The sequence below is a fragment of the Cicer arietinum genome, chromosome 3 (genome assembly GCF_000331145.2).
Source record: "Cicer arietinum cultivar CDC Frontier isolate Library 1 chromosome 3, Cicar.CDCFrontier_v2.0, whole genome shotgun sequence".
NCBI lineage: Eukaryota > Viridiplantae > Streptophyta > Magnoliopsida > Fabales > Fabaceae > Cicer > Cicer arietinum.
The window spans coordinates 18119817-18132105 of record NC_021162.2 but is presented as its reverse complement, the minus strand read 5'-3'; the positions used below and the strand labels follow the sequence as shown (position 1 = coordinate 18132105).

The 12289-nt window shown below is 31.5% G+C and overlaps 1 protein-coding gene across 5 annotated transcripts; it reads left to right on the top strand.

Annotated features, from left to right (window-relative positions):
- Positions 1–1725: 1725 nt before the first annotated feature.
- LOC101502106 (aldehyde dehydrogenase family 3 member H1-like) lies at positions 1726–3825 on the top strand. Of its 5 annotated transcripts, none has more exons than XR_012162495.1 (5): positions 1726–1923; positions 2032–2168; positions 2715–2902; positions 3257–3345; positions 3464–3825. XR_012162495.1 is itself a non-coding variant. In XM_004514027.4 (3 exons), exons 1-3 carry the CDS (start codon positions 1741–1743, stop codon positions 3481–3483), a joined length of 405 nt encoding a protein of 134 aa, XP_004514084.2. In that variant the 5' UTR covers positions 1726–1740; the 3' UTR covers positions 3484–3825. The 5 variants fall into 5 exon arrangements, 1 of the variants encoding a protein (XP_004514084.2); XR_003470252.2 differs by having other exon boundaries at positions 2032–2233; XR_012162496.1 differs by having other exon boundaries at positions 2032–2291.
- Positions 3826–12289: the final 8464 nt, after the last annotated feature.

The following is a 12289-nucleotide window of genomic DNA, read 5'->3' as shown; positions in this document are numbered from 1 at the left end:
GTCTTCCATTGATTTGTGTCTTCTTCGATCTACGGATACCCGTTGTGTTTCTTGTTGCATCGACGTCTATATCTGATTCGCGCGAAACCGTCACTCCCAAAATCGACCCCTCAATCTTCAACCACAGCTCCGGTTCACACCGTCAAAGCTATTCCCGACCTCGCCGTCATTGTTGTGTTGTGCCGCTTCTTACCTATTTTCTCAGGTATTTTCTAAAACTAGCAATAATTTATAATGACACTTGAATATATCACTCTGCTTTGTTCAATTTGAGTGTGTTCGTTCAGGGATTTTTATTTGTGTTTTTGATTTAATCTCTCATGCATTTGCAAGTAATTGAGAAGCTTGGCCGATTTTTTTTGCTATTTAATTTGTTTCTTATTTTCGGAGTTGTGATTGTGTTTGAGAAATTGCTTGCTAAATTATGCATGTGTGCAATCACTGGAAGCGGAAGCCAACACATCGGCATGACGAGGGTTCCAAACGGAGGAATAGACACAATAAGGTGTTCTTTGAAAGTGCAAACGGAAGTGGGGCGATCGAGAGTTCATAATTTGACGGTGTCATCCCATGAACTGGAGAGGAAAGAGTCACGAGTCACGGCAAATGGGGTTGAGTGGTGCTGACGGCTCTGCGGTTTTCGTAGAATGGACTGAACTTGACGGAGGAACCGTTGAATGGGGTTTTGAAAACCGGCATCATTGTGAGAATTGGAGTTTGGTTAGGTGAAAGAGTGAGTGTTAGGTGTTTGACGTTATGCGCCTGAGGTCGGTTCTCTTTGGTTTGTCATATGTTTGTCAATAAGGTGTTTAAGGATTGATATATAGTGGCAGCTATGCAATGCAAGATTGAAGATTACCAGCTAGTTCAAATCTTTAGTCATAGAAAAATATGTATTGGTTTCTCAAGTATGCTACCCCTTTTATCTTTTTTATAATATATATTGTTTGATGAATGATTTCTATTTGAGATATATTGAGAGGATTCACTGTGATTGTTTATTGACTTGTTTATTGCAGCAAGCTGAATCAGCAGTGATATCGAGAGAGTCACAGGGTGTTGTGACCGCTGAGACGATTCAAGCGGCGTTTCGTTTAATTGAAAAAGGGTTTACTGCCATGGTTTCTGAATTATGGAATACTCGACCACAAGTTGCAACTACTGGGACTTGTTGTTTGGTTGGAGTGATTTTTCAGCAGACACTTTTTATCGCAAATGTGGGAGATTATTGTATTGTGTTGGGGAAGAAAGTTGGGAATACTGGTGGGGTTGCAGCGATTCAGCTGTCTCCTGAACACAATGCAAATCTCGAGGGTGTTAGACAGGAACTTAGAGAATTACACCCTTATGATCCCCAAATTGTTGTTCTCAAGCATGGAGTATGGAGAGTAAAAGGAATTACAATAATCTAATGTGAACAATCTGCGCACATAGTCTTGCTGCATGCGTAATTGATATGTGCATTTTAATGTGGTACAAGAGTCAAAAGTGATTCTACCTTTAAGAGTTAGTACTCAATCAGATTATCATAAATTAGAAAGACTTCAAACTCTTAAAATGGTTTATAGATGTTACATGAAAATATCACAGCTAAATTAACAGTTGCTTGTCCTTTAATTGCGGAAAAATTGGAATTTTTTATAGCTGAATGCTTAACTAATAACTTGGAAACATGTATTTATACTTCGAATATTCATCGATAACCTTCATCAGCTTGTATCAAATTTAAAACAATGGAAGATGAATTATAATTTTGCTTTGTGCCTGGAACAGGTGAATAAGCTGGAAGAAAGCTTCAATGTGATTAACTCGAGAACAAAGCCACGTGCAGCATATTTATTTACAAAGGACAATAAGTTCAAGGAACAATTTGTAAAGAAAGTTTCTGTTGGTGGTTTGCTTATCAATGACATTGCCTTACATGTAATCTCTTGTTCTATTTTTAAAACTTTTGTATGAATGCATTAAGTACATATATCTTTGTCATGCAATGTTGTTAATCTTATCTGTTTTTTCCTTTTCCTTGTGCAGCTTGTGGTTTATAATTTGCCATTTGGGGGAGTTGGAGACAGTGGAATGGGTGCATACCATGGAAAATTCTCCTTTCATGCTTTTACTCACAGAAAGGCAGTACTTTATCGCGGTTTTACAGGCGATTCATCTTTAAGGTACCCACCTTACACGGATAGAAAGCAGAAATGTATGAAGGCTCTAGTTGCTGGTGATGTTCCCGGTATTGTTTGTGCTCTTCTCGGATGGTCCTAAGCTTTAATTTGTTTTCCAATGTGGCTGTTAGTGATTTATCTTTTGAACTGATTCTATTGTATTTATTGTGCACAATGCACATTGGTTTCATTATGACCACTTTTCAAAATATTTCTCTTGGTGATCAAAAAAAGCTTTCAATTAATTAACAAGAATTCTGTAAAATACCAAAAACTCATTAAAACAAAACAAGACTTAATTTTCTTTGGTGGTTACAAAACAACAATCAAATCTTATGTCACTAGATTGTTGCTACTTCAATTGAATCAATATACATAGTTGAACTCTATCATAACATCTTTATTTATAAACTATAAAGTAATATCAGAAGTTAAACAACGATAACTACTTAGTACTTATGCTTATGCATGCCATCATAAGTTGGAATGATATTGTTGTGTCAACATTGAATTTACTAATTATGAATCAATTACTATACTAATTTTCAGCTGTGAGAGCGTAATTTTATGTTGCATAAGGAATCAAGGCAACAAGACCCATATGGTATTTTTAATACAGAAGAGTCCATTCCAAGGGTTATTGGTCCTTATAAGAATTTGGTTATATTCACATCAAGTTCTATGGATCCAAAGTTCATCTCAAGCCCTTCCTCTGTTCCATTACTAAGAAAGTTAAGGTATGTCATGAATAATGAATGTATGTTGTAGGATTTTAAATAGCAGTCACATTAGAATTTTTTGATATTATAAAGAATCATGGTCAAATGTGGCTGATGTGACTTCAATTTTTATGTTGCAGATTAAGATGCGATTGCAAACATTTATTTAAAACATTATAGTATTAGTATACTTCTAAATTTCTCTTAAGATGCGATTGCAAACATTTATTTAAAACATTATAGTATTAGTATACTTCTAAATTTCTAATGAGAAGAACAATTATTGAGAAGTTTGCAAGTTCTATTAGACAATAATAATTACAGTGGTTCAAAATCAGAATAATATTTTAATTTGTGTCTTGTGGTGTATAGGATCTTGATGAGCAATCTTCAGACAGTTGATTTGAAAGGCCTTATAAATCAACAAAAATTATCATTTTGGATCAACTTGTATCATGCATGTATGGTAGAAATTTCTTTTATAAATCTCAATTTTGATAGTTCAATCTTATAGGACAGTGTCAGCAATGTATTATATGATTAATGTATGACTATTATATTATGTTCCACATTCTGCAGATGTGCAATTTTGGTTGTAAGCCATGGGGATCCCCTGCAAATCTTGCAAACAATTCTGCTTGCTGCTAATAAACACAAGGGTCCCTCTTATGATGACTTAGCTTCAATGTTAGAGGCAGTTTAGGTGGCACCGATCTTGTCCCAGCACTGCCAACACACAATGCAAACTGGAGAGCTCAAGGGAGTCATTTAAGGTTTAGCATAGAGCCAACTTACTCTTTTGGTTGGATTTGGATCCCATATTCCATTATTTACTTTTTATATTCATAACCAAAACTTTTTGGAGTATTTATCAAAATATGAAATTAGTTTGTAATTTATCACAATAAATGTTAAGAAATTTATTATATCTTCTCTTGAAAGTTTATAATCTTTTAGAGTAAAATAACTATTTATTATAAGTTTTAATAGAATTAGTAAAATTAAATTATATTTTACGGTATGTTTCAATGACATTAGTTGATAAAAATAAATTAAAAATTTAAATTTAATTTACTAGTATTAATAATTTAGAATTACAATTAGTAGGGAGATAAAATAAAATAAATTTTATTTAATAAATAATAATACGTGTTAGTGACAGACAATACCGTAGGAATAGATTAATTTTTAATTTATATTAATCTTATTTTTAGTGACAGACAATGTTGTAGGTAGCAATCAAAAACATGTAGTTACAATCGTCAGACCATGTAGTGACACTCCTTAAAGTGTAGCAGGACGCCCCCTTAAAGTTGACACTAATTTTGAGTGTCACTCAAAGTATTTTTGACCTTTACCTACAGTTTTTTACTTTTAGTGACAAAATTTGTATGTCACGATAAGTCAATTTTTTTGTAGTGCCCTATTCAATAATTGGTCATTGTCCATTTTCACTCTTTACACAACTCTTCCTTATGAGATACAATATCCAATTCCTAAATCATATTCTTTAATGTACCGAGAAGAATCACTCGATACAAGGAAACTAAAAAGATAACCAGATGTAGGACACATTTGAATAATTAATCATTCTTCATGTTTCGCTTCAGAATCTCATCTTCCTTGATGCTCCATCGGCATTGATGTCGGAACTGTCATATCAGATCTCCTTCATTCAATATCTCTGCAAGATCTAGATCTTGAATCCAATTTGTGTTAGTAAGCGTATTTTGCCTTTCTTTCTTCTAGGTTATATCGTGAGGGAGAATTCATTTAACGGTCACATGCAATTTTAAGTGAGACTAATATTTGAACCGTTTATTTGCATCAAACAGTTGGTATTATATCATCTCATATTTGATGATACACAATTCTCTCATTGGATATGCTATATATATATATAACTTTAATTTCGTTTTACTATTTCCACCCTATAATTAATACTATATTTGTCCCTAATTATAAAAATTATTTGAGAAATAAATGTGTCCTTACATATAAGCACCATTTCAATTTATTAAGTGCATTTAGTTTTTTTCTCTAAACATATTATTTATTAATATTATTAATTTGTCTTGGAATATAAAAATTTAAGTTTAATACATTCAAATACAAAAGTGACTATATGAATATTAACTGGTATGGTAAGATGAACATATCTACCAACTTTTCTTAATAAGAGTGAAAAAAACGAGTGCTTATATTCAGGGACATAGGTATCTATATACATCACTTATAATTTATTATCACTTCACTTTATATTTATGATAATTGGAGTCGACCCATAATTTATAAGAATAATTTAGTAAAATTAATCTTCAATTTTTTTTATTTATTATATTTTCTTAATATGTGTGAAATGATCAAATGGACGAAGAAAATACTATTTTTGTCATTTAATAAATTACTCATTCAATCATTTCACATATGCAAAACTATATATAAATGAAAAAAAAATTTGTTAAATTACTACAATCAAATATTGATTTATATATTTATCATTACCATAATACAAAATGAAATAAATTGTAGTAATGTAAATTATTTTAATTAGATGATATAATTAAGAAAATATAATTAATACTACCATTATATTAAAAAAAATTAAAAATTATTTATCTTAGAGCCATTTTTTAACATATTAGTCATTAGTTATGAGACAGTTTATATAGTTTATTCGTCGAAGAGATGCATATTGTTAATAACTCATTTGCAAAGTAAAATTTATTCCTTTGGTCTATATCCAATGCATAATGAATATTTTCAAGCAAAAATAGAACCACTTAATTTTCAACTTAATTTGCCAAACAATAACTTCACCTACCCCTTAATTAATGATCATTCTTTTTAAGTAATAAAGATAAAATGAAAGAAAAAAAAGTAAGAGAAATTCCACAAATTAAACAGATTTTTTAACCTTTAGACGGATATTATATATCAGGTGTTTGTTATGCATATTCTTTTTTATTGTAACTTCTCAATATGTTTGACTACATAGAAGAAGACGATAAATAGAGTTTTCCACTTGGATGGACCGTCATTCCTCTGTCTCGTTAATGTTAATAGTGTTTGTCTTTCTTTATTCAACACTTTTCAATAGTTTGTCAATAGAACTGCACTTCCAGAAAGATTTATTCGAACAAAAATCACTCCAAACGGGATCTACGTAACCAAAAATGTTTTGCTTCATTTTAAAACCAATTTTCTTTTCTTTTTTGATAAAATTAACTTTCTTTTCATAGCGAGATTTTTTAAACTTGTGTATTCATTTTAAATGTAATATATATAAAACTAACTAATTAATTGAAATAAAATATAAACAAGTGCTAATAATTTATCTCTTATTTGATGATAATAATATAGGTAAACTATCCATTAGTTAATATGTAACTTTTTATATTTATTATTTTTGAAACAAGTACCTTTGTATATTTATAATGACAATTTATTAGTCGTCGAAGATAATTTAGACAATAAAAGAGAGTTTCATAATTATATTTTTTAGATTAAATGTAATTAATTATATTTTTTTATACACATCAAACCTTATAAAAGAGAGTTTCATAATTCTTTTGAAAACTTTTTAGATAAATTTTTTCTCAAAAAAATCCTATCCCTTATAACTACTATATGAGTTGTCCTTTTATAGATTAAAGATGCATACTCAGATTACAATATTACCCTTATTTTTGTAGAACGAAAAGAACATAAGAAGGGAGAAGGGTTTGAATTGTGTTTTTAAAAACTTTTACATGAATATACTTAAAGTAAAGAAGATAATGTACGAGAGTGCAAAACATAGCAGAGAGACATAACAATTTATTTTGATTCACCGCCAACACGATAGCTACGTCTAGTCCTTTCAACTTGAAGGCTTTAATCCACCAAATTATCACTGAATAGAAGTTACATTTGAAAACCTAGTAGTCACACTCACTTTGTTCGACCTTCTAGCTTAGTACAGTTAAACTATTGTGGAAGGTAGCCGCTACTGGGCTAGGTTACAACAAATGGGTTTTGAAGTTTATTTGAATGAGCTCTAGCAGAGAGTGCTAACAAAAAATTTTGCTTCATAAATTTTCTCAGCACTAATATGAAAAGGATGATATCAAGAGTACACATGTGCTTATCGTCTGTTGCTTGTATGATGCATTGATGTGTATTGTTCATTGTTGTATCTTTCATCATTGAGGGAGGCACATCCTTTATAGAATACAATTAGTATTTAAGGCCATTGTACTGATTGCAGAAAATCAGGATAATCCATTAAGTTTCGCATTGTATCGTGGCAGAATTGATTTGACAAAGAGACTTTCCAGAAAAGACTAACCTTGTAGTGATTCGATGTAACTGTTTGAAACAGAGGGAACGATGATCAGTGTCTTGAGATCTTTCTATATTTGTTTGTTTTTCATTTTTATTTTCTTTATGTGTTTATTATTTGTTAATAAGTATTAGCTGACATTACAATATTCTTTTAAGCTAGTAGATTTTTATTTTATTTATTTATTTTGTATATGCATATATGTTTTGTTAGTATTATGGAGTTATTGAATTATGCTTATTGAATTTTTGTTTTACTAATTATGCTTATACCCGGGTTTGAACAAAACTTAAGCTTAGTTTTGAGATTGCGTAGTGGTAGCCTTATGGATGTATATCTTATTTGGTTATCATGAAGATCTCACCTAGAGTTTGATCCTATTGAGGTTATTGTCACTCCAAATAGTTTACCTATTGTTGTTGACAATATTCTAAAATAGGATTATTGACTCTAGGAACCGTGTTCAGAACCATAAAGCCTCCCTTGTGAGAGTTTCACTACATAAGCCAATAGATCATTTCATTGTAAAAATATCCATACGAACCAAAAAAAATATCTCTTACATTCAAGACTTTATATAAAATAGTTTCATTCATATCTCATGACTTTTTTTTCTCTTTCTAAGGAAAAAATAAAACATAATAGCATTTTGCATAAATTTTCAGGATTTTTGGGGAATCATACAAACCTTAGTCACGTGTTATTTAAGTGGACAATGGGATCGGAAAAAAGAAAAACTTTACTTTTAAAGTTCAAGCAACCTGATTTGAAAAGTTTAAGAGGCATCAACAATCAAATGAAAACTATACAACGTGAGAGTTTCTTTCACAAATATGGGAAGATCCTAAATCTCTTGGCAGTGAATGTACAAACAGGGACCCTCACGGCATTGGCTCAGTATTGGCCCCGACATTTGAGGAATTTGAACGAATATTGGGTTATTCCCTAGAGAAAGGAAATCCTTATCGATATACCGAGCAACCACTGAGTTTGGGCGCAATTGCTGAAGTGTTGAAAATCGACATAAGAGAGTTGGCAAGTATAAAAGAGGAAAAATGGGCTATTCATGGGTTTTCAAGAAAATATCTAGAGCAAAAGTCCCCAGGTTTAGCCGTTAAAAAAGAATGGAGTACTTTTATAGATGTTTTGGCTCTCATTATCTATGGTATTATTTTATTCCTAAAAATTGATAACTTTGTAGATTTTGATGGCATGGATGTCTTCTTAGCTGTTAACAAAGATGAACAAAATCCAGTTCCTGCGGTTCTTGCTGATGTATATTACTCTCTGCATATGCGACACAAGAAGAAGGGGGGGAAAATTTTGTGTTGTGTTCTAGTGTTGTATATTTGGTTTGTGTCACACATGTTCAAGAAAGGGTATCATGTTGGGATTAAGAGTAATCGTGAATGGGCTCAGAGAATAACTAGTCTTACTGGTGATACAATTTCATGGTACTATAGAGAACAAGGGGTGGAAGAGGTAATATGCCAATGCGAAGATTTTCCAAATGTACCTCTCATGAGAACGAAATGATGTATTAATTACAATCCAATGGTATCTCTGAGACAACTTGGCTACCCCGTGTTGGATAAACCAGATGATAAGTCATTGGAATCTTTTGTTTTGCACAATACGGGTATAGTAGACCCACCAATGTTGAGAAGGATAAGTCGAGCTTGGGAGTTGATCATTAGAAAAGGAAAAGTACTCGAATGTAGAAGTTGCAGCACAAAAGAACCCTATCAACAATGAGTAAAGAAAAAAGTCCAAGAAATCAAGTTACCTTTCCACAGTACACCCTCAAATGATCAGGAAATGTCTGAACCTACCCTTGTTACAAATGAAGAAATATAAGAGCTCCCCATAATTGTTAAAATCTGAAGAGAAAAAAAAAAGCTACAAGTGAAGTTAGAAAAAAGTCTCCCAAGAGAATGAGAACTTACGATCAGAAAACACATGTAAGAGTCAGTTTATCGAGAGAAGCAACAAAAGGTTGAAAATTGAAAAAGAAAATAAACTTGACATACAAGATTGTTTGAGAGGCGCAAATGAAGAGTTAGATGTGTGAAAGTAAGAAAAGAATGCAGCTATTGAAGAGGCCTATATGTGGAAGCAATTGTGGACAAAATCAGCAAGCTCTGAAAAGAACATAAAAAATGAGTTTGAAGATTTAAAGAAACAACTGAAAGAAATGGTAGCTAAATTCGAGAGTCAAGTAAGGAATGAGAGGCAACATAAGGAAGAAATCGAGGAATTACTCTCAAAACAACAAGATGCACTAAGAACATAAATGGGTACTTCTAGTGAGTTGAAGAATTACATTGATTATCAAGAAAAGATCTATAATGACTTAAAGGATGAAACCATATATTGGGAGGAGTGTTTCATGATGTTGCTTGGACAATTGAAGAATCTAGATATTTATAAAGAGTTGGAAGATAAAGGCAAGCATTGGAAAGATTGCTTTTCAAAATTGGCAATACTAGCTAATCAGGCAATCATAAAAATTCCAAAATACCTAAGAAAGATTGATGCAGTAATGAATTCACTCAATACTCCAACCAAAGTCTACAAGATCGTTGAATATTGCAAACATTTAGTAGAAGAATTGGAGGAGAGGATTGATTGTCCTATTGAAAGAGGTGATTGAAATACCATAGTCGATGTAGTTTTTAATTTAAATGCAATGTACTTTTTTCTCATCAATGAAAGATTTTCTGTTTTGTTTACCGATTTCCATATTCTTCTTCACTAATAATTCGTGTTCGTTAAAATTTACATAAGACTTATGATTCCCCAACATCCAAATGTAAAAAAAAAAAAGATAATAATTGCCTTTTCATTCCATTCATGTTTAATACATACTCATAATTTTTTTTATTTATTTAAAAAAGAAACAGAAAAAAATCAATAAAGCTGTTTTCCCGACACCCTTATCGGACTCGTGAAAACTCAAAGATCATGGAAGAACTTGAGCAAAATCAAGAAGTGATGAGAGTTGATGTCAACCAATTGAAGGACAAGGTTGATCAAATCCTAGAAGCTATACAGGCTTTGTCAAGGAAGGAGAATACATATGGGAATCCTCCGACTGCAAATGAAGAACACCAAACCACTTCTTCTCACCATCAGCTTTATCCCGACTTTTTCCAAGACAATTTGAGTGGGGCATCGTTTAGTTTGTATATGTATCTCGAGCGAAATTGAATTCGTTTGTGGAAAGACCTGGCTGATGTCTTTTTGAAACAATACAGGTACATCATTGACATTGCCCCTGATAGGATCCAATTGCAAAACTCATTGAAAAAGGACAACGAACCCTTTAAAGAATACACACAACAATGGAGGGAAATAGCATCAAAAGTAGAACCTCTTTTATCTGAAAGAGAAATGGTTGGTATGTTTATGGATACTCTCCAGTCGCCTTTTTATGATAAGATGATTGGGAGTATGTGATCAAACTTTTCTGACCTGATCATGATAGGAGAAAGGATAGAAAGTGGGATGAGGAGTGGTAAGATCGTTTAATTGAGTTGATTTCATCAGAGGAAAATGAGTTGCGATATTGTTTAGCATTATTAGAGGCACTACAACGCAACATTGATTCACGTGTCAGACTTAGCAAGAGAGGGCAATTCGTGTTGTATCTTTGTTTTTGTCTAGTTAACAAAGGATACACATAGAGTTTATTGACCGAACTTATAAATTTGAACATGCGCACTTAAATTCTACATTAGAGCATTAAATTGTTCCCACAAACGATTTTGTTATCATCAAAATAAGTGATGAGCTTATTTCTTCAAATCAACTTGGTTCCAACAAATTTTTCTCAAACAAGGAAAAAAATATCACTAAGTTAAAAATACATAAACAACGGAAAAATATACTACTAAATACAAAAAACAAAAGTGCATAGTGACTCGTGTCAATGAATAGTGGCTAAATAGTAATTTATCTATAATAATTTCTTCGGGTATGAAGTAAAATTGAATCTTTAATGTAGTGTTTTAACATTAACAACACCATAAAATCATCTTTATTTAGAGGTGCAAAACTGTGACTAGACCCTACGGAGTCTTCTTCTTTATCTTTTAATTTTGAAATGACCATTTGTAATCTATTTAAAAATTCATTCTTGCTAGTAGCGGTAGATAATTCAGCCATTACTTTGGATTTTCAGCCAAAAATAATGCTTCTTTGTCTTCTTGTCGTGGCGTAGCCAAGTAATACGAATTATTTTTAAGCCAATCAGTTAATCTATTATTTTATAGTAATTCATGATTATACTTATGCCACCATATAACTCTAATAACTCTAATAGTTTCAAGAACTGTAGAATCTTCTCAAAGTAGTTGAGAACCATATGTCCATGATGTTATCTAGATAATTCAAAAGCTTGCACAAAAATATAATAATTAAACAGATCTAGCAAAAAGAATTTTTTTTACAAAATATTCTAATGTTTTCCTTGTATAATTAGGGAATACTTTAGGAAAAATTCCAAATTTTGATAACCATTTAATAAACTATTTGGGAAAGTGTAATTTGATATATATTTTAAACCAAATAAACCATGTGTGGTTATAAGGTTTCACGAAAAAACATGTTATACCAAGCATCCATATAATAGTAATAACTATCATTTTGTGGAGTAAACCTTTGAGTAAATTGTCTTGATGTTGAAGGATGTTTCTTCCTATCCTTAACAGATAATATCTTTAATATTTTAAATTTGGAAAAATAATTTTACTAGATTCCTTTTCATCATAGTGATGAGTAATATGAATAGAATATGTATCAAGTAAAATAAACTCATAAAAAAGTATAGTTTTTTTCGGGTGTTTCTAGGAGGTCATGAAAACCACGAGGATAAAATTTACCAGCCATTTGTAATGATGAATAATTATCAGTAAAATATTCAAGTTCTAATACAGATAGTGGAATTTTGTAAGCCTTTTCAATAAACGTACAAGTATAGGAAGAGAAGGGAGGAGTATAGAATAATTGTATTGTTCTTGCTTTAGTAGGAATATTTTGTTCTTGAAAAATTAAGATAATATTTTAAAGATACCACGTGG